This window comes from Cygnus olor, chromosome 3 (genome assembly GCF_009769625.2).
Source record: "Cygnus olor isolate bCygOlo1 chromosome 3, bCygOlo1.pri.v2, whole genome shotgun sequence".
NCBI lineage: Eukaryota > Metazoa > Chordata > Aves > Anseriformes > Anatidae > Cygnus > Cygnus olor.
This window is the reverse complement of record NC_049171.1, coordinates 67,843,146-67,866,613: the sequence shown is the minus strand read 5'-3', so window position 1 is coordinate 67,866,613 and position 23,468 is coordinate 67,843,146. Positions and strand designations below refer to the sequence as shown.

The window sequence follows — 23,468 nt, the reverse complement described above, 5'->3', positions numbered from 1 at the left end:
GACCTCAGCCGCTCCTCATATGTCTTCCCCTCTAGGCCCTTCACCATCTTCGTCACCCTCCTCTGGACACTCTCCAACAGTTTAATGTCCTTTTTGTACTGTGGTGCCCAGAACTGCACACAGTAGTCGAGGTGAGGCCGCACCAGCGCAGGGTAGAGCAGGACAATCACTTCCCTCAACCGACTAGCAATGACATGCTTGATGCATCCCGGGATACGGTTGGCCTTCCTGGCTGCCAGGGCACACTGCTGGCTCATATTCAACTTGATGTCAACCACAACCCCCAGATCCCTCTCTGCGGGGTTGCTCTCCAGCGTCTCATCGCCCAGTCTGTACATATAGCCAGGGTTGCCCCGTCCCAGGTGCAGGACCCGGCACTTGCTTTTGTTAAACTTCATGTGGCTGGTGATCGCCCAGCTCTCCAATCTGTCCAGATCTCTCTGCAAGGCCTTTCCACCCTCATCCGAGTCCACAACTCCTCCAAGTTTAGTGTCATTGGCAAATTTGCTCAGAACACCTTCTAGTCCTACATCCAAATCATTTATAAAAACATTGAAGAGGACTGGCCCTAAAATGGAGCCTTGAGGGACCCCACTAGTGACCATCTGCCAGCCAGATGTGGCCCAATTTACCACAACCCTTTCAGCTCTGCCCGTCAGCCAATTGCTCACCCATTGTATAATGTTTTTGTTAAGATGTATGCTGGACATTTTGTCCAGTAGGATCCTATGGGAAACCATGTCAAAAGCTTTGCTGAAGTCCAAAAAGATCACATCAGCTGGTTTCCCTTGGTCAACTAGATGGGTGATCTTATCATAAAAGGAAATCAAATTTGTTAGGCAGGACGTACCCCTCATGAACCCATGTTGGCTGGGACCAATGACTGCATTGCTCCCAGGTGCACTTCAATAACTTCAAGGATCATCCTCTCCATAATTTTACCAGGCACTGATGTGAGACTGACAGGCCTGTAATTGCTAGGGTTTTCTTTCTTACCCTTCTTGAAAATTGGCACCACATTTGCCAGCTTCCAGTCTACTGGGACCTCTCCAGATTCCCAAGATCATTGAAAAATAATTGAGAGAGGTCCCGCGATGACGTCAGCCAGCTCTTTAAGCACCCTGGGATGAATCCCATCTGGACCCATGGACTTGTATGGATCCAGGTGGAGCAGCAAATCCTGCGCACGTTCAGGGTCGGTTGGGAGTTTGTCATTCCCACCGTCATGGTCCTCCAGCTCAGGGCACCCTGGGTCCCGAAGCCCATCATCAGTGTTGAAGACAGAGGCGAAGAAGGCATTAAACGTCTCTGCTTTGCCTATGTCATTGTCTGTGAGGAGACCCTACCCATCAAGTAGCGATGGGGAAGGTCTCCATCAAAACAAAACACCACAACAACAAAAGCCAGAAAAGGAAGCAAAAAAAACTCCTACTCTCATACGACAATCCTAACTTGGCCATTATGCCTGAGTGGAGATGAAATTTTCTGTTTGTGTTATATAACTATAATTGAAAAATCAGAAAAGTAACCAGGAGTCCTTTTCATTTCCTGTAACAGCACCAGTAGTACTTAAATTCATGACTGTACAAAATTATATGAGATGGACTACTAAGTTAGATTCTATTTATTACAAGTAAAGATAAGATTGTAAAGAATGGTCTTTTCAATACAGACTTAAAACAGGAGCAGTTTGGAAGCCTCTTAGGCTTCCTCAGGTTGCAATCATACTCATTATTTAAAAAAAAACATAATTCTGTCCAACTGAGTTGTTTTTACTCTCAGATACTCCCTCCACTTTTTTGTTAAGCCCTCATCTGCCTGTATGGGCTCTTTTGGAAAAAAAATAAAATAAAATTGATTGAGCTCTTTAAAAATATTATTTTGATACCAAGTCCCAATTCTGAAGAGTCTGTGGTGCTGCGGTGTAACCAATTAAAGAAACCTTAGTCTTACCTTCTGTTCAAGTTTAGCTTGTGCTATATCATTTGTTTTCTTTTTCAGTTTGGAAAGAATTACATTTAGTTCATTTGCTATCCCCTGGATTTTCTGTCCAAACTCTTGATTCAATGTTTTGATATGCTGAGTTTCTTTTTCTTTGGTTTGAATCTGTCAACAACAAGAATTAAATTCAGTAACCAGAAATCAGTCCTCCAGAAAAGAAATTAACTTTCACTTAATTTACTTTTAATTTTATTTTTTAAAGAAGATAATAAAACTACTCTGCATTACCATGGTTTGACTACACTTGGATACTGTACGTCAATAAGTTATGAAGTCTAAAGAAGGGCTTTAGATCCGTAAATGAATCCATGATCTTTCAGTGGTGCCCATTGCCAGGACAAGAGGCAATAGTCACAGACTGGAACACAAGAGGTTCCCTCTGAACATCAGGAATCACTTCTGTGCTGTGCGGGTGGTGGAGCACTGGCACAGGTTGCCCAGAGAGATTGTTGGGTATCCCTCCTTGGAGATCTTCGAAAGCTGCCTGGACATGGTCCTGGGTAAGCAGCTCTAGGTGCTTGAGCAAGCGGTTGGACCAGGTGACTTCCAGAAGTCCCTTCCAACCACAACAATTTTGTGAATCTGTGCAATTCCGTAAAAGTTTCATGTGCTATGTTTTACCTGATCTTGTACGGTTACAAGATCCAGTCCAACTTCTGCTAAATGAAGAGAGAGTTCAGAAGGCAAAATGGTATAAAGCCCCAAGTACTTATTCTGTTGTTGTTCAGCCATTTTTTCAACAGCCTGGCGATGAGTAGTTACTTCACCAAGGAGAGACTAATTACAGAGAAATAATACTGTTAGGAACAATGGGAAAACATCTGTACAAATTTAGCAAACATAGACATTACTTGCATCTTACGACAAACGTTTCAATTTTTTGTTTAATTATTTCTCTAAAAAGAATTGTATCTTGAAATTCCCTGGATTCTAATTTATGATGGTCTGTCCAGTCCTCTGTTCCAGTCCAACCACCTTTATATGGAAAATACTAAGTTTTCAGCAACTTCAGTAATTTGAGTTTATTTTGTTGCTTTTGTTTCTCCCAAGACTTATGAGACAGAAAAGAAATGCCACATTCTGTACATTCATATTCTATATTTCTTCCATATTTTAAATGCAGGGGGAAAATTTCCTAAACAATATATTAGGCATGTAAGGTTGCATAAATGCAAATACTTAAATACATGTTAAATATCTTTAAAATAAGATATTGTAGCCTATCTGCTACTTCATTTTATTTTATTTTATTTTATTTTATTTTCTGGTGGCTTACTCAAAATCCAATTAATATTTTGTAATTTGAATTGATGGTGGTTTGGAAGCGATTAACACTCACTATGAAATTATGATGAAGACACGTTAGAAACATCACAATTTAGAAATTGAGAAATTTGATATACTTGCAACTCCTGAAGTTGAGTATCCACTTCCACATCAGGGTTTAATAAATATTCCTTTGTTTCCTGGATCCAAGTCTTCACAATATTAATCTGTGCTTCGACTTCCTCACGCTCTTTCAGCTCTTGTTTCACCAGCTTCACACCTTTTTTCACTTTCTGTTGCATACTTCAGAAACAGAAACAATGATTATTTGTGAAGAATTAAGAATGTCTAAACATATTGCTTTGTCAAAAAAAAAAAAAACAGTGAATAATAAGGAAAAAAATAAATAGCCCCATATCCAGATTAATAAAAATCAGAGCAGTGTAGCAACAGTTTACTAAAGCAGCAGACACTTTTAAATTTCTCACATTCATTCTACAGTTCACACCTTTTAATGAGTGGTTTTATGTATTTTGACATTCATGCACAACTCTTCTGAGCAAATGCAAATGTTTATAGTACCAGACACCTACATCTGTGCTCACCACCACAGGCTGTCCTTATTATCAGTGGAGGAAACAGGCAATTCTAGGGTATGATTTATGATGATTCATCATCATTCTAAAAGAAACTTCTGAAACAGGTCAGAAAAACTGTATCTTAAACCTGTCTATTTCTCTCCACTAATTAGGCAGCAAGAATTAACTGGTTCAGATGTGGATATCTATAACCTAAAATAACATGAGATAAATTCCACCACTATTGGGATTTTCAGTGGCAGAATACCTAGGATAAGACACGGATCAAACATCTGAACACCATTTTTGATCCTGGGACCTATCTCCACACTAAGACATAATTTCCACACTTTCCTCAAGAACTTGGATGTTCTGTAAAAAAGCAGAATACTTTTTCAGATGTCAGATTAGTGAAAGATCTACAGAACTGAAGTTTGCAGCTCTTATGCATGTGACATGGATCTAATTTTGATATTCTGATATTTGATTTACACACATATAATCTTTCATAGCTGAATCATGACTTACTTACACAAGCATGAAATCATCTCAGATGCTATTTCTTAGAAAACTATTCTAGGTGAAGAATGGAATTACAGAAGTGCTAATCTCTACACAATTTCTACAATGATTGCTATTCTACCGTAATCAGTTATGCATAAACACAACTAACTTTGAACAGGCTAGATGCAAGGTTTAAACTTTTTATTCCCTTTCTCTCCCCACTGTGGAGATCCAGTTAATGGCATCTTGGTGCAGTTATGAAATGGATGTGAACCCTGAACCTTACCATAAATTTTCCTGCTTTATATGACAGAGAAATACTTTAGATTTAGATAAATACTTGTGTACGGTATAAGGTAACATTTTAAGATGTTTTCTGTTTGCCTGTGCACTAAATTCCCTTATGAAATTGACAAGATGCCTACTTTTGATACCGAAGTACTTCAAAGAGGAGAATCAAAGTGATAGACTAATCAAAAATCAGGATACAAAAAGATGCTAAGATAAAATGGAAGTGTTTAAAGTCAGTTATAACTTTAACGTAGTTTATACAAGTCTTACATAAGTTACTATTATTAATGCAAGGCAGGAAGTACATATTCTACAATACATATGGTGGTGAAAAAATAATGGTAAAAACGTATTTCAAAATTAAGGATCATTTAAATTTTATCTGATGTTTATTTTAAATATAAATATATTATTTAAGTATTATAATTGTTAATGATAATAAAAATAATATTTGAATTGTTATTACTGAATTAATTTTAAGTTACCATTTTTTTTTCTAGTGAATCTTTTAAAATTCCTTACTTGTGGCATCGATCTTGCATTGCTTTGATTTCTTGCATGACTGGTAGTTCTTCCTGAGAAGGAGGCTTTATTTCCACATCCTGAAGCATACTAAGAGCAAGCTGTTTGAGCAGACCCAAAGATGATAGCTGGTGATCCACTTCCAGAAGGAAGCTGCCGTGGTAATCCAGGAGTTCCAGGAGCTCTGTTTTAGAAGTCTTTTCTATTGAGCTTTCTGGTAAACGATCTTGTAGTTGATCTATTGCTGCAGTGGCTTTCTCAATCTATGTAAAGAGATGCAGTCTTTTAATGAAATTTAAAACAATTTAGTAGAACTGGTATAAAAATGTGCTAAGCCCTGTGCTGCATGCTGTAGAACAGTTGTGGTAAAGGGCTGGTGCAACAATATAGATCTAAATCTGTGACCTAATGCTGCTAGTTGTAGCTAGGTAGCCGTAGCTCTTCACACCAGAGTAGAGCTTGCTAATGGTCTGGTTTTTTGTGTGATGAGTGTCTCCTTATATTTTTTTTTGATCATTTATTATCTTTACTGCCATACGACTTAGACCTTTAACTCCTTATGCCCCTATTTGGCATAAGCCATACAAATAACAGAAAGATTATCCCCATTCTCAGAGAGACTGCAATCTGAGCATAAAATAATGGACAATGACAAATAATGAGAGTCAGGTAGGATTTACGAAAAAAAAAGAGAGGCATGATCAGAGATCAGTAACAGGCAAAGGTATCAGTGCGCAAACTTAGAATTAGCAACTTCATTCTCTTCTGAAAAAAAAAAAAAAGAGAATGACTTAATCTAGAATGTACTATTTGGGAAAGGGAAACAGAGGAGAAGATTCTGAAGAACCACTAGAAATCAAAATAACTCTGTTTTTACTTTATGTGTATACATACAGAAGAACAGTGCAAGCCTTAGAGGCAGTGGTTCTAAACCTAGGTCTTCCATAGTTGTTCTGTTGCTGTTATTTTTCTTTTGCGACCTAAGAATCACTGTATTTCCCAATATCAGCTTTCTCTACCATGAAATTATTCCTAATAAAATTGACTTGTTTGTTTCACAAGACTTCATTGTGATCTGTACTCATTGTTTGTGAAGGGCAGTACAAGGAGTGAAAACCCATGTACAGTTAGAAAAGAAGGAGTTACCAAGACCAGAAGTTACCTTATCATTAAACCCCTTCCATTCCTGTACTGCACCTTCCAAAATTTTCTCTTGTTCTTGGGCTACATTCTTGAGCCGTGTCCAGCGCTGCCAGACTGTTGTCATTGATCTACTTATAGTTGCCTTGCTGGCATCATTGCTAACTTTTTCCAGCTGTGAAGCCTTTTCTTCTAGAGCTGTGATCTTCTCATGGAAACAATTCACTATGGACACGAGCGTCTGCAAAAGCAAAAAAGAGCATTAAGTTTTTCTTTTTTTTTTTTTTTTACAATGCAATACACTTGCAAGCAGACGAGCCACTTCCAGCCACTGCAGGTTAAAAGGAGGTACCCTACATTGAGTGAGTTGGTTAGGTTCCGCTTATTCCACTGCAGTACATTAGCTACAGTGACTGGAAGGACCTGGTCCAAATTGCAATTTTCTGGAAGCTGCGAAATCTAGTGTAATCAGATTTTCTCTTTAATGCTAACCCCTCAAAAGGGATGGAAATGAGTGTTCAGGAACTTTTTCATAGCAAAGATTTTAACCTCTATTATTAGAGCCTGAAAAAAAAACAACAACAACAAAAAAAACAATTCAAGTGCTTAAACTCATCTATGTCATTTTAAAATCTAATGTCATTTTAGATATTCAGGTGTACCAGGATATTCTCATGAAGTTGGAAGACATGACAGTGCTCTTATGGGAGTTTCCTGGCTTTATGAAGAGACAGCTCGAGACCAGATGGGATGTCTGAAGTCTCTCTAACTGGCTATACCTAAGTATATTAAGGTAGCTGAATGGCAGCAGTGAGGGCAGCACCCTAAATGCTAGAGGAGAAAGTAATTCTTGTAACATTTATTTCTTTTAGACTAAATGAGTTAATATTAAATCCTGTTTTATTGTCCTAGTAAAACTATTCCATATGATGCAGAAAGAGATGGAAATTTCTGTTCTGAATTTTGCATAGGGTACACAATTCGGGGACTGTTAGGAATCTCCTGGCTTCTTCCAGTGCCCTAGAGTCACAGATGCACAGACTGGAAAAAGATTACAAAATATCTGTCCCATTCATCCCACAAGTACAATGTGTGTTCTGCACAACACAAAACAGCTCTTAATGTGCTATAACACTTATGAGCTACAGGAAAAGATCTAAAAACTCAACTTCAGGTTTTCACAGGTAAAGACCTACATAAAATATTTTCATTTTTAACTGAAGGAAAAGGATTCCATATCATTTTCAGCACCTTACCTTATGTGTTAGCAATTTCTCTTCTGCTTCATGAGAAGAAGCAGCTTTAGCTAGAGAAAATTCAGATAATTTTTTCTCAGCCTCATTCATCACTTCAATAACCTTCTGCCTTGCTGTCTGATACTCCTGCCACTCAGAAGCACACCTTAAACAAACAAAGTGCCAGAAAGAACAATTTAATGCAATATAAAACCATTATTTTCCAAGAAAGAGATAGACTATTGGTAAAGAGCACACATACAGAAATGTATGTTGCTGATTTTCAGCTGTGCCTTGGAGACTACTAGAAACTGTATTCACAGCTCAGCATTTAATAGCCTTTGATAGAGTTTTCCTCAGTGACTTTGTCTAGGTTGTGTTTCAAACCCATCCAAACTTTTGGCATCCAGAACATTCTGGAATAATGAGTAACACAGTAATGTTTGTTAAAATGGTATTTCCTTGTAGTTTAAAATGTCTGCTTCAATTTTATTTGTTACTCCATGGTTCTTGTACTATGTAAAATAGCCACTCCCTATACGTCCTCTCAGTGCTTTTCCAAGGTTTATATAACTTTATCATATCTTCCTCAGGATCACACTTCTAGTCAGTGGCAGAAGTGAAAAACAGAATCTAAGAGTTCTGAATCCCAATATCTGCTTCTGTTACCAGTAGCACAGCTTACAGTACTCCAGTTAGGTGACAAATCAAGTGTTGTGATCTCTTTCTTTCATCACTAACAAAGTGATCTTAAAATGAAAGAAAAAAAAAAGAGAGAGAAAATCATACCTTTGCAACAGTTCTTGCTGGGTTTTAGAGTCTTGCTTCGTCCTTTTGCCCTTTTCTTCCAATGCACCTAGATTCTGCACAAGCTGCTCTCTTACAGTGGCTTGGATAAAGGGCTCCATCTCAGACACCAGACCCTGTAACTCCTTCAAATGATTACTGAACTGACTTTCTGTGCTGAAAAATTCAACGTGGTTCCTTAGGTTCCCCTCCGAGTTCTCAACATCAAGACCATTTCCTGCTAAATGTAGAAATTCCTGAGCATCCTCAAGCCAGTCACTCACTATCTGCATCACTTGGTAGCATCTTTGGCAACGGCTATATAGTTTATCCAAGGTAGCCTGAAATGGAAGTGAACATTATATAGACACAGACAAAAAATTCACACTAGCAACAAATATATCCTCATCAGAGTCTGGATTTTGCCCATGCTTGCTTTCTTTTCCCTGTAGTATATCTAAAACGTAGGTCTGGAGAGACCAGATGGAAGTAGGTTTTGAGTCAGCCAGCATTTCTATGTGCATGGATATGGGCATACTGAGGAAATCTTATTCCCCCTATGTTCATCAATGCAACAGGCCATGATCTAAGGTGTCAAAAAAAACACAACAGGATTATTAAAATGAATCCTTTCATGATGATTACAAACATCAAGACATAGAGTCATATTTTTCAGCTTAATGAATGAGAAGCTAATGACACTGAGGATGCACTAACCTGTCTCATGTGTATAGCTTCTTGAACTTCACCATCTAGTTCTGTTAGCTCAGCAAGAGTGTTTTCCAGGTCAGCAGGTATCAGCTCCTTTGCTTTCATATATTTCTCTTTCTCTTTATTGCTCAGTGCATTCATCACTCTCAGGCTTGACTGCACTTCTTCCTGATGTATCTGAACTTTTCGGATTTCTTCTTGGATGCTTTGCAGTTTGAGGTCCAAAATCAGCGTTTCATTGAGCTCTGTTTTGATCCATCTCAGCCAGTCAAGTGAGCGGCAGATTTCTGTTTGGAAGTCTATGCTTTGCACAAGTCTGTTCTCGCAGTCCATCACTGTGTCTCCAATGGCAGCATGCAAAGACTTTAGTTTGTCTTGCCAAGACTGCAGTTGGTGATTTGTTGTCTCACATGCAGATGGGTCAAGCTGAGGAGAAAGGGCTTCTATATGCTCAGTTATTCGCTTCAGAAGACTCCCTGAGTCTTGCAAGCTGCCCACTAGAGAATGGTATATTTTCAACTTTTCCTCTATTGGGAGCATTTCTTCATTTACCTTAATCTGTTCCTTCTTCACTGCTTCTAGCTGTGCTTCGAGTTGTGTACACATTTTCTCATGTTCTTGACATGCTTCTATTGTGTCTTCCAACAGGTTGATTTTCTGTTCTATTTGCCTCTTCAGCTTGTGATATAATGTGACAAGTTTTAACATTTCATCTGGTTGCCATGGCTGGCCAGTGCTTCTAAAGGCCTCCTTCTTCTGGTTTAGTTCATCCACTGCTGCACCAAGGCTCACCACTTCACCTAAGAGATCTCTGTAGGCCTGCTGAAGTGACACAGCTTCTTTGGCTAAAACAGCAGCTGGAGCTTTGTCCATATTAATAAATTGATCTTCCAGCTCAGTCAAGGCTTTAGTTGTCAACTCAATCAAAGAGGCATATTCTTTTCGAGCATAAATTGTTTCCCGAACCTTATGGAATTTATCTTTTGCCAGAGCAGTGACAGTATTGAATTGCTGAGGGAGAATGTTAAGCTTTTCATCCAGATAAGAATGATCCACTTCATTAAGTGATGGTAGGATTTCTTGGCCATCTCTTTGCAGAGCAAGTAATAGATTTTCGTATTCTGGAGATTGCTCAAGAATCTGTTGATATTTGGACAACTGGGTGTACAGTTCAGAGTTACTATTCATTACATTAACTTCTGGGAATGTGACAATATCAGCTTGTTTTAGCCAATGGCAAACTTTATCCAAATCTTCTTTGAAATATTTCCTGGAAACTATATTTTTCTGCAGTTCTAACAATCTCTGATTACACTTTTGTAAAACAGTGTCATATACATTCTGTAGTTCTTGCAGTTTACCTAACACCTCACTCTTTTCTTGTTCTGTTGCTTCTTTCATTAAATCCCTTCCTTGAGCCCATAGCCCAGTGACTTCATTTTGATAGGTCTTCAGGTTAGCCTGGGCATTCTTACAAGCCCTAATCTGTTTGTTCACATCTTCTGGAAACAGACAGATATGTTCTGGAAACGTTACCTTCTTCTCATGTTGGTGAATTTGGTTGGTAGCCTGAAAGACTGCCATGAGAAACTGTGTCTTTTCAGATAGTGCTTTATTCAGGTGCTTTCTCCTCTGGCCAACCAGATCGCTGAGACAATCTACATGATGCTGTGCATCAGAAAGTGCTTTCTGCAGCTCCTGCCTTTCATTGAGTCCTAGGTTGGTCATCACCCTGTCAGCATCTTTCACCAGCATCTTCAGAACAAGCTGTTTGGCTTCAAGCTCACTACAAATGGTAAGATGATCCATGAGAAGACTCTGAGCCAAATCTGGAGGAGGGCTCTGTTTAAGAGCCTCTGAGATACTAGGTTGCTGCTCCTCCGCCCATTCCATTAGTTCTTGAAATCTCGAATGCACCAAACTGAACTCTTCTAAGGTTGAAACAGAAACTTGAATTTTTCTTTTGACAAGGTCCTCCAGCTGAGTCCAGCGATGCTCAAAATGACCAAATTGCTCCTTTACTAATTCTTTGTCATCAAGATTTAGATGTTCCACCATCTTTTGTTTCTGATCTTTCAAATCTTCCAGAGCAAATCTCCTCTCCTGTAGTGCCAGTGCCAATTTTTGCAAAGCTTCAAGGTGCACATTTGTACTTTCAGCATCAGATCTGTTATCAAAATGGATAGGACAGAAATGAACGATTAGGACAGAGTTTTAAAAGAGGTTAGGATAAATTATGAGCCCACTATATGTTGAAATCAACATCACATAAATACCTACAGCTATCAGATTCTTTTGAAGGTACAGGTCTTGAATATCAATTACAAAGTTTAACATTTTTATTCCTCTCTTTCACTTGCAATATGGTCATCGGGTTGACCAAACAAATTAACATCAGTAATACACAGCATACAGGTTATATTGCACATTCAAACAACCAGAATACAGTAACAAGAAGTAATGAAGTTGAATCTTGTTTCATGGCAGTAATAGCAGCAGTAGTAGACTCCTGCAATATTACACACAGCCTGTGTTTATGCTATAAATGAGTGAAAAGCAGCTGCAACAATTTAGCAGCAGCAACTAGGCTTAAATATAATAGTCTAATAGATAAAAAAATGACAACAAACACAAATGAAAAGTTCAAACAAAACAGTCAAAATGCTTGAAATATCAGAAAATGCTACACCCCAAGATGGGATGAGTCAGTACTTGCCTTAAAGACAAAGACTGAAGATACAGCTCCACAAACTCTCTTTATTTCAATACAAGTAATACAAGTAATTATGTTATAATTAATAAGGGAAGCCTGATTTAATTTAGGCATGGAAAAAATGTATTTTTAGCAGATCCACTTAGAGACACTCTGTAAACAGCTCTTTCAGTGTATATGTAATAAGCCTTGTGTGTGCTCTTCTTTTTTACCTAGCCAGGTTGTCCCACTCTTTTGTGAGTTTTTCCAAGAAAACTTCAACTACATTCATGCGATCATGGTAATTCCCTGTCCTCTGCAGATCCTCCTCTCTCTGTATGAGCAAACTGTGTGCCTGAAGGCAGAGGTCCAGCCACTGGTTGCTCAACTGTCCAATTTCCTTGTGTTCAGGTGATTCCTGTCCTTGGGTTAGTTTGTTTATCTTCTCAGTCACAGAGGTAAGAGCTGACTGCTTAGACTTTAACTTCTGATTGAATTCCTGAAAAAGATACAAACCAAAACCAATACAGTGTCACCTACTTTAAATTATATGATGAAATTTAAATACAAACTCTGAAACTAATATATTGTGTAAGTACTACTTATCTGCCCAGGCAAATGTTATGTAAATGTTAATTAGAAAAAGGTTAGGGGAAGGGAGAAAGCACTTTTTCCCCATCTTATCGGATGAGGATGGCAAACCAGAGCAGTTTCCCAGTGCCAGTGATAGAAAGAATTCAAAAGAAAGTGACATCTTGTCTTCCAGGTGCCTGGACTAACGCCTCTTCTACCTACATTATTACAAGCAAGATAATCAGGGTCTCATGAGAATTCATTCTGCAAATACTGTTTGTAGCTCTTTTTTTTTTCTTTTTCTTTTTTTTCCCTTTTTCATTAGATACTGAAAAAAGGAAGCAATGCCAATGAGTCTGTGAACCCCACATCCATATTTTGCATTGTATCTATTTCTCCAATAGTGACCGTTATTCTTGTCATTAATGAAACAAAGCCAACAATTATTCAGGTATGATTACTATTTAAGTTAATAAACTCCAGTAGACAAATGAGCTCATCTGTACACACATTTACTGAATAAGAAGTCACAGAGAACCCAAGAGAAGAATATACATTATACTGACAGTTAAAATAATCAAATATTCTTTGGCACCTACACACTGTCTAAGGTAAATATAATCTTTTCCAAATTCTAGTTCCAATAACTAAGCAACTATGCCCAGCTCCAGCACTTTGCTGGGGTGATTCATTTTCACTGAGGACTTTTGGAGGTCTGAAGAAGAGATGCTACTGCCCTTCTCTGCTTCCTTCTTTGTTACTGCCTCAAATGGAGCTAGGCATCTTCCTACACCAGGGGAATACAAGGGAAAAATACAGATTGCACGACATCTGACAGTACAACTGGTGCTTGTCATTCGTAATAATCGAAAGTTCTTGACTGAAATAGTGAAGAAGTACAGGCTCCTGCCTCTTCACAGACTCCTTTAATGATAGTTAGTGTAGCAGGTCTTAGACTGCATTGTGCTGAGGTGTATTCAAGAGCTACGACTTTGTTCTGACACTTCTTTAGAACAGAAAAGAAGTGCTGTTTACTTTTCAACTAACTCCTGGCACATCAGAAAAGAAAACGCGATGTCTAGACTAAAAATGAAAAAGCCAAGCATTTAATCAGTTATCAAATAAATAATTTGTTTTCCTGTTTCTTCTTGTTACTTTACTGATGTTTGAGATGTGTGCAGAATAACCATGGAAAATATCTGTAATGACTGAGGACCTGAAGGCATTTATCTCACTACTGAAGGTAAATTAAATTGGTTTTCCATTATGCCAACACGCCTGTGCTTTTCAGAGTCCAGCAAAATTGAATAGTTTCCTAGACTGATTTTGAAATAGAACTGAATAATTTACAAGTAGTGGAATCAAAGAACTTAGCAAGCACGAGTTGCAGACCTTATCTTCAGATCCACTGCAATCAGAAATTAGCCTTTTAAAAGCAAAGGCAAATCAAACAATAGGCTGCAAACTGTCTGCTGTTAAAAGGAAAAGGAAACAGAAAAGGAAAAGGAAAAACACAGAAAAATAGTATTGTGCTGTGTTTTGCTCCCTGTGTCACCCTGTAGCATCAATAAGGAAACCTTCTTTCCTCTGTCTTCACTGTTCTTGCTTAGAACATATTAGCAATTCTATGCACACGTATATAGCAAGTATTGTAATTAAATCAGCCATAGGATGAACGTCTTCTTTAACTTCTGCTCTTAACCTAAAGTCTCCTTACCTTAACCTGGAGTACCATATTCTGGGCAATGTTTAGCTCCAACTCTGCACGTCTCCTTTTCAAATTCTGTAGTTGTTGATCTGCATCCTGGAAATATATCCAGAGCTCAGCCTTCATTTGTTTTATCTCTTCCCAACCTTGAGCCAAATACTGTGAGTGCGTTATCTGTTGCTCAATCTAGCAGAAAAGAAAAGGAAACAAAAGAAAAGGAGTAGGAATGCTTTAATGCAGCTATTTTGGGGGATTGGAGGATGAATACCTTCTTCCTCCTAGCACAATACTGTACTCACAACAAATTCCTGTACTAGATTCTGAAAGGGCTAATATTATTCACAAAGAGACTTAACCTTCAAAAGTCATAAAAATCAAACCTATCCAAGGAAAGCTGTGTAAAAATTCACCCTTGAGTGTAGCAAGTATACTTATATGTGTATTTCAAAGTGTTCTAAGTCTTCAGTTAAAGCTTAAATTAACTGTGTAATTTGTAATGCGTATTGCATACCAAGAATAGTGGAGGACTATGCCCTATACGCCTTCACAATGACCAAAAAAACACTTAAACAAAACACTTTAATTTTAATTTGCCTAGCCCAGTAATTTTGCCTATATGTCTTTTGTAAAATGCTGAGAAGAACAATGCTTACCGGATCTGAGCCCACTAATCACCTGACACCAATAGTCACAGAGCTTCTTTTGCTTCAAACTAGAAGTAGGGTGCCTTTAAGGTTTAGACTCTCAATTAGTTCCATATATTTGAGTACTGCCTTGTCTGTGATTTCTTTCCACCCCCCCCCTCCCCACTTTATATATTAAAGAAGAATCTCATTTTGGTGTTTGGGATGCTTTCTAGTTACTTAGTATTTGGACTGCAGTTTTTTGTATGGATTACTTGGACTTGCACAATTTGCTTCTCTGGTATGAAAGACTGTTACTGTATGTATTATACTTTTAATCTTGGTAGAAGTAGTTTCAGGAGTTTTCTGTGTGCGTGCATGTGTGAAACTAAAATTTTCATGGTTAAAAACCCAGGAATCCTAATAATATATTTTTTCTAATAAACTATGCTTATTTTATTTTAAAACAAATCATTAAGGTAATTTGAAACTTAAAATTGAGGTACACTTCTATACATTCATATGCTAAAATTGATGCACTCTGGATAAATTACATAGATTTATGAATTGAATTATAAAAATCATGATTATAAAGAATATATTAATATATCTTAAGAAGAACATCAGTCTACTGTTGAATAAATAAACAAATATGCATAATATTTAATTAAAAATAAGAATTAACTGAATTATGTTTTATGAAAACAAATAATTTGGAACTGGTTTTCTTCAACATGATGTCATACGTGTGGCTTTAGGACATCTTTTAGCACCTCAGTACCTCTCACATACTTTGCCCCTTTTCTTTTTATTACTGCCAGGATAGCATTGTGTCAATTTTATAATATCTATATTATATATCTATATATATATGTATAAAAAGAAAGAGAAGATAAAATGTTTCTGAATGAAATACTTAAGATGAATGTAACATATAAGATAACATTTCTTTAAACCATTACCCAAGATGACCATCTTAAAAGAGGACAGATGAAAGCAGTTAAAGCTCTAAATAGGATTAAAAGCTGGTTATCTTGTACCATGTGTTTTGTTTGTTGAATATCTGTTGCTGTACTCTTCACTGTGGCATCTGACAGATCACACATGGAGCACAAAAGATCCAAATATGTATTGGCTTGTTCCTGCAGAGCCCGGAAATGTTTCACCTGAGGGAAGACAATCCTCAGATAAACTCAGCTTGTGGAATATTTCTTGTTTTATTAAAATCACATGTTTCAGTGTTTAAAATTTAGCTCATTACTTCCAAGAGAAGAAATGTAGACATATTCTATTTTATTAGAAACAATGTAAAAAATATGGAAAAGAGTAACGCTTAAAAATTTGATTATCATTGTCCATTTAGCAAAGTGCTCAGTGACATGCATTACCTAGTTTATTTCTTTACAATTTATAGGTTTGGATAGACACACACAAGAGTTTCAGAAAGGTGACTTACTTTCCCAAGGTGAATGGGAAGCAGGGCTTTATCCGATTACTAAAGTGTCTTGTTGCCTATACCTATAAAAATCTCTTGCATCTCAATAGATCATGGAGGATCCAAACCAGTGGCAAAACAAGTTTTCCACACTCTCTGAAACCCTCTCAACATCTACAACTGACAAGATCTGACAACACTATTCTTTTGAGGGTTCTTCCTCTTGCTATTGTCCATAGAAACCCATCTCTCTCTATGAAGATTTTCCTCATTCCACAAGAAAATGGTGGTATCGGTGTCAAAAAAGCAGGCTTATACCTGCATATAACATACCTCCTAGAGTCCCAGAGAGGAGGGTGAATGACCACTCAGAGGGCCAGTGGTGGGTCCTTGTAAACAAGAAGTTGAATACCCAGCAGCAGTGTGCCCTTGGTGCAACCCTGAATTACTGCATTAGCAAGAAAGCTGAAAGCATGCTCCAGGAAGGGATTATCCTCCTATGTTTAAACTTGTCAGGCTGAGCCTGGAGTATTGGGTTCAAGTTTCCCTCTTAACAGAAGAAATATCAGCAAGCTGGTGCAAGTTCAGCAAAGGGATAGTGTATATGGGGCAGTAGCACATGGCATTTAGGCAGGTCTGAAGGAACAGGGTTTGTCCAACCTAGAGAGGGGAGGCTAATTGCCGTCTCCTATTATTTAAAGGGTAGGAGGACAGGTAGGAACAATATCTAGAAGACAGCCATTCTGTTCTCAGAGTTGAGCAGAAAAAGGACTAGAGGAAAGGGAAATCAAAATCTGTAGTATTTCAAAGTCTCAATTAAGCTATATGGTAGATGAGAAAGCCTTGAATTTCTGCATTTTTTGTATCAAACCAGTTTAGTTTGAAAACAATGTACAAATCCGGTAACAACATATATTAAGTTACTAAAAATAATCAGAAAACAAATAAAACATTCTTAATCACTAATGAGAGCTGGAGGCAGTTCTATACTATCAGACTGAAAACTTATTTTAATTGACTGACTAACAGATTCTGCGTTGATTGTACTATGAAACCAGGTCTCATGTAGGAACTTTAGTAGACAGACAGATAAGCAATTAGACAAGCAGAAAGACACAACCTCTCTGCTAAACATATCTATGGAATATCTGAGCAGGTTTATCCAATTAGCCAACTGTTTTCAAGTAGCATATTTCTAAGTATTAAGCAGAGCTAACAAAAGCCCTGTGTGATTTTTCACCTAAGGTTATTTTTCCTTCAAGGTATTCCTTTTTGAGCTGGGGACAAAAAATGAGGCTACACAAGTGTCTGAGGAGGCTAGAGGGAGTACCTAATTTCTATTAATATAAAGTTCTTACATGAAATCACCTCATTAAGGATAACTGAGCATATTCAAGTGTTGAACTTTTACCTGTTTAACTGCATCTGCCAGGCTGAAGGGTGGCCAGGTACTTGGCTTTAATTCTGACTGTATTGTAGACAGCCAAGTCTGACACTGTTGTAGGGTATCCTGATGATTAACATGCTTTTGGAGTTCATGTTCCAAACTCTGGTACACCTAAAATAAACATTTTGGAGGTTCATTACATTTTCAAACACCGTTATTGTCTCTCTTCCCACACCTTGCAAACTGCAGAAGAGAACTGCACAGACTGTAGTTACTTTAGCCCTTGTACAACGAACTACCATGGGATAGTTAACTCCTTAAGCTCTCACTGCATCTTGCTCTTTTGTGGATAAAATGGACAATATCTAAAGCATAGCTACAGGAAAGAGAAAATAGAGATGAAAATGAAGAGTATTTTCTCTAATTTCTGTATTCTTGTCCATCATTTTACCATTTTTGCCATTGTTATAGTATGAGGTTTTACCTTCCTACAACTCTTACTGACTCTGAAGACTTTTTTTTTTTTTGAAACCATGCTGTCCTGATCTCCTAATTGGATTAACAACTGACCCAGTTAGCCCTTCTTTATGGTATATTCTGGTTTAACTAAGACAGACAGTATTTCCTTGCACATAATTAAGACCAGTTATATATGTATGCAAACAACTGGCACTAAAAGTGTAATTTGCTCCATCATTTTTGAAGTAGGAATAGCTTTAGTTTCTTGACTGTGACTGCTCAGAAGCTTCTGTAACATGAATGCTGCAAGGGAGTGGAGAAATTAAGTACAAACTTCTGGATGATATGCAGCTAGTTATGCTGGCTGCAAGGCAACATTTGGATCACGAGAAATTCATCTGCACCACAGTAATGATGAAATGCTACATTAGGAGCCTATAGGCTCACTTTATTTTGAAACAGTAGAAATTTATACAATTTGAAGAAAAAGAAAGCAATTACAGAAAAAAAAAATTGTTATTCTTAAACTGTGTTAAAAATGTTTTTGAAACAAGACTCACCCTTTGAGCTGTACTACATATGGCAGAATAGCTGTCCCTTGTCCCCTGAAGATGGCTTTGTATATTTTGCTTAAATTTTGCTTGAAGATGTTCTGTGCATTGATTGATCAAATAATCACCTTTATTCTTCAGGTTATTCAAACGATCTTCAAATCCTGCAATTTCTTCCATGATAGCCTAAGAAATAGTTAACATATTTTGAATAATATTTTAAATTTAGAATATGTTTTGATCACTCCTTGTCTTTAGATGTGGAAACAGGTTTTCAGGCAACGTGCATTGTTACAGTCAAGCTATTAGAATGTACTTTCATTGTAAAATCATTGTCAAAAGTCTTTACATAGATATTCCACAGAAATGTTTGCAGCATTATTGTAACGTGTAAACATTATATGCTCATGCCCCAAAACAGAGTGCCCTTCATCTTCCTTTGATCTCCAGGGTTCCATCAAATTCTCTTGTGTCTAATGCTAAGGACAAAACCTGATGCTGAATCATATCTTATTCCATAAGCTCTTCAACTGTAGAAAGATCTTTGCATCAGCTTTGGCTGAGCCAATTTTTTATTCAAAGAGGTTACTTAAAGAATAATATGCTAATCACAGTGAGGTAAAAGGTTTCAATATTTGCCCTTGGAATCTCAGTTTCTAAGTGTGTATGTGGTGGTGGGGATTGGATTATGCTTTATTTTATTTTACGGAAAGTATCAGTAACTGAGGTAGTGAATGCTTATGACCCATAACATCAGTAACAATACCTTGAATTAAATCAATGGATGAAATATGACAACTTAATAGATGGGAAAAATACTTGAAAATTTATTATTATTTTTCCTTAAAAGTGTCAGAGTCAAAAACACCTTAGGAGTAAAAAGACCCTAATCTGCCTTTTGTGGTCTATTTCTTAGAACTTCTCAGAAAGAATCTGACATGAAATTCAGATCAGAGTACAACAAAGCTCTTGTGCAGATTCAATTTGATCCAAGATACAGTGCTACAACAAGGTAAATATGTTAACTGTGTTAATGACACCGGTGCTCATTTTCGCAGTTAACAGTAAGAGGAATAAAACAGGTGAATGAGAAATAACTAGAGCTCTGGAGTGAAGACACAGAAGCAGAGAAGAAAAATTCTAATTCACCCAATAAAGAAGGTTTACCAAAGTACCAAACCTACCTTATGGTTGGCTAGTTGCTGAGTGATTATTTCAAGATTGTTACTCTCCACGAGGTCAGGGCTAACCAGCCTGCTGGACATATGTAGTAACCATTTCTCTCCTTCTTGCAAATCACTATTGTAATCCTCATGTTCTTTTACTCTCACCTCTAAAGTTTCAACATATGCCTGCAGGTTCACAATGACCAAAATTAAAACATAAGGTAAGAAGAATAAAAACAGAACACCAAGATCTTGAAAGCATAGTAAGAGTCTTCCAAATTTATATTCCTGTGGGTGAGTCTTGTGATTAGACTGTTAAACCAGATACCAACGGAATTAGTTGTGTGAATAAAATCTGTGGTACTGAGCAGCATTTTCATTTAGGGTGAAACACCATACTGAGAAGGTTGTGGAAAACAGTGAAGATTCTGTTTCTTTAAGAAAAGAAACATTGTCAACTTGACATTAAATTCATTTCAAAATAGTTATTACAGACACTCAGAGACTGCACATGACCTACTAAATGCTATGGTTAGGTCTTTGCTGCTTAAAGCCTTTGTATGTACATACTGCCTGTGACTGTAGTACACAAACCAAGAATAAATACATTGAGATATTTATTTTTTTCCCTTTAAAAAAGCTTTTTCATGTACTTTACTGCATTTAACTCATCAAAATCATGTCTACTACAACAGATATCAGTTTTGTGGTACAAATCAGGCTGTACTAATTTAAAAAATCAGCTGTGAAAAAAATAATCTATTATTGGATGGATTGGAAATTAAAGGGACTTTAGTAAGATAAGTACTAACATGGTTTGCGGAGCTTTTCCTTGTTAGGGGTATAACCTATTAAAAGCTGTAGCCATAATCATACTTCAGGACATATTTAGTATTAGGTGTTTCAAAGTACTACTATATATATGTAGACTCATGAATCAATGTTAATTTATATTGTCCTTGCTGAATTAACTTGAATCCATCTTACGGTTCATTTTCTCCAGTGACCTCCTTTCAGTAATGAAACTAGATTAAATGAAGTTTGTGTGAGATTTAGCAGAAACAAGAGACAAATAAAATGTAAGGAAACCTAACTGGCTCAGTGTGCAGGGTGTGACATCATAGCAGTATGAAACAAATAGTCAACTTCTTAAAGAGGGGAAAAATATAGTAGTTTGGTAGAACCTTAAGTTTTCTTTCTGACTTTTTACCTTTGTTGCACTGCAGAGTTCCTGGTAACTGCTCTGAAGGTCTTGAATGTTGCTCTTTAGAGTCACATCATTCACCAGATCAAAAAGTGCTTCTCCCTTTTCAATCACTGATTTTATTGAAGGCTCATGGGACAGAACGGTCTGCTGTATGGACTACAGTGCAAGCAAGAATAGCAAAATATATATTGAGCACTGAAGATCTATTTCATTCACTTACTTCTGAAGTACAGCCATGTATCATCCTTTCCAGATGAGAAGAACTTTGCAACTACTATGAAACTATATTTTTCCAGCTATGCCCTGAGACAACAGCTTTGCAGGAACCTAACAGCAATTGATCCTTTTGTGATTGCCTAGTAGCATGTCTAACAATTTGGAGCTGCTAAAGAAAAGTGAGTTAATATGTGTGAACAGTTAAGTGCTAAGGATAAAATTTGCTCTGAGGAACAAATTCTGCAAATAGGTGGGCAATCATCACCAAATCCCTGCCCTTAGGGAGACAATATATAACAGAATAATGCATAAGTCTTTAATATAAAGGGTATCCAGTCTGAGTTCCTGTTGTCATTGTTGCACTGCTGGGTCAGACAGCATAGTACATGGCAGTATCTATCACTTAACAGTGAGATACAAGCTCCTCAAACGTAGCAAGCAAGCACACAGATCTTCTATATGACTGAGTATTTAGGCTTGCAGGAGGATGGGGTGGATAAGTGGCTTGAAGAGAAAGCCTTGCTGCTGTGCAAGTACTGCTCAGCAACAGCAAAAACATTGGTATGCTATCAACACTGTTTTAGCCATAAATGCTAAACACAGAGTTGTATAGGCTGCTATGAGGAGAGCTGTCTTCATTCCAGCCAGGCCCTTATACATACATCTTATGAAACACATGGAAGCCTGGAGCATTTCATAAAAGCATCATTAAGATAGGCAACAGTTTTGTTCTCAATTATTTTCTACTCAATTTTACAAGTGGAAAAAATATCATAAAAATGTTAATTAAAAACAGAGGAAGCCATAGCAGCTGACTGTCCTGGATGTCAGTTGAGCTGGGACATTCAGCTTTAACCAGAAAGATGATTAAGCAAATGTAGACAGAGGAAATGCCTGCAGAGAAGAGAGACCAATTATTTTCTATCCTGGCTTAAATGGAAGTTAACTCTGTTGCTGTCGATGGAATTGCTCATGTGTAAAAATAGAATATTGTTTCATAACAGGACATTTTCAAATGTAGAAGCCTTATTAAAACTTTCACATTGCATATCTATGTGCCCACTCTGGTTCATAGGTGTAGGCATCATGCATCTTTTCACTTTTTTGCTGATTTGGACACCCAGATCAGAGATATCTCATAAATCTATTGAGGACACTTGAACAGACGCTTGCATCAGAAGATCTGTTGCAAGTCTATAGGTCAAAATTAATTCAATAGTGCAATGATATGATCACTTTTTACCTTATATTTGGACAACTGGGCCTTCTTCTCATAGAGTTCACTCTTTGGCTCCACTGGAGCATGTAACATAGTTTGGTACTCTGTGAGCCACTGAGTCTGTGCCTTGTACTTGTCTGAGAACTCCTTTGCCAACTGAAGGCATTTTTCTGAAGTCATGTGTTCTTTCCTGATGGAGCCAGCCAACTCTTCAAGCTGTTCCACATGATCACCAATTTCTTTTCTTAACTGGTCAACTTCATTTTCTTCCATGTACCTTATAGCTCGCTCCCCCTTCTCACGGGCAGATTTTAGTAAACTGTGGCCTATGTCCATATCACTCAACAGCAGCTGTGAAAGAAATGTTGGTTAACAGAAAAATGCATACGAGCTCTTGTTTCTTTCTTTTTGATTCAGTGTGGTTCTGTTATTAGTGAGAGGACAACACTTTTTTATTATTATTATTATTAATTTTTTTTTTTTTTAAGGACACAAGGAATTGCTATGGAAATTAAATGGACTTTTAATTACAAAATTACCTGAGGTTAACTTGTGGTAAACTAGAAAGAAGCAGAAAAAATAAAAGAAGAACAACAACAACAATAAACGAATACTTCTGCTCTGCACTGGGCTTGTGAACATAAACACAGAAACTCAGGTCTATCAGGAGATGATTCATACTCAAATTCTGTAATGGATGAAAGTTTTCACTTAGTGAATTATGTTTAAGCTACAGGAAACATGAAAAACTCATTTGCAACTCTGAGATGAAACACAAGTTTTACTACTGAATTATTTCAATGAAGTAAAGCAGGAAACAACACATACTGGTATAAATACGGGAATTATAATTAAGTATATAATATTATAATTACTGGTATAAATACAGGAATGCATATAGGAAACAATGCATACTTGCCACAATGCATACTGGTATAAAACATACATGGCAGGATGACGTGGGAGGGAAATTTATTCTAAGTTTTAACCTGAAACAAAATATGCCTTATGGCATAAAACATGCCTTATGGAAAGAGAGGATTATATTATTTATGACTATGCATAACCTCAACAACCAAACTGTGATGTATTACGTATATGACATGAGAACACAAACTTTTATATTTGGTGATCTTTATCCTGTTTACTTCTCTGGGCAGAGTGAAGTTAGAATTTTGAGCAGCTGTTAAGATACATG

General features: G+C 37.2%; 1 protein-coding gene across 28 annotated transcripts in view; it reads right to left on the bottom strand.

Moving 5' to 3' along the window:
- The window catches only part of SYNE1 (spectrin repeat containing nuclear envelope protein 1), a 302,466-nt gene that overhangs the window by 119,150 nt on the left and 159,848 nt on the right, over window positions 1-23,468 (bottom strand). For 21 of the 28 annotated variants that reach the window (XM_040553823.1, XM_040553826.1, XM_040553827.1 and 18 more), the window contains 16 exons: window positions 22,295-22,621; window positions 20,839-20,991; window positions 19,647-19,814; window positions 18,472-18,648; window positions 17,477-17,623; window positions 15,593-15,796; window positions 14,017-14,193; window positions 11,960-12,225; window positions 9,041-11,201; window positions 8,327-8,664; window positions 7,559-7,703; window positions 6,325-6,543; window positions 5,163-5,425; window positions 3,405-3,570; window positions 2,623-2,778; window positions 1,954-2,106 (listed from right to left, as the gene is read on the bottom strand). In XM_040553823.1, coding sequence (XP_040409757.1) covers window positions 1,954-2,106; window positions 2,623-2,778; window positions 3,405-3,570; window positions 5,163-5,425; window positions 6,325-6,543; window positions 7,559-7,703; window positions 8,327-8,664; window positions 9,041-11,201; window positions 11,960-12,225; window positions 14,017-14,193; window positions 15,593-15,796; window positions 17,477-17,623; window positions 18,472-18,648; window positions 19,647-19,814; window positions 20,839-20,991; window positions 22,295-22,621 — 5,220 coding nt within the window. The remainder of the gene's footprint in view (window positions 1-1,953; window positions 2,107-2,622; window positions 2,779-3,404; window positions 3,571-5,162; window positions 5,426-6,324; window positions 6,544-7,558; window positions 7,704-8,326; window positions 8,665-9,040; window positions 11,202-11,959; window positions 12,226-14,016; window positions 14,194-15,592; window positions 15,797-17,476; window positions 17,624-18,471; window positions 18,649-19,646; window positions 19,815-20,838; window positions 20,992-22,294; window positions 22,622-23,468) is intronic. The other 7 variants (XM_040553830.1, XM_040553842.1, XM_040553843.1 and 4 more) reach the window with 1 other exon arrangement.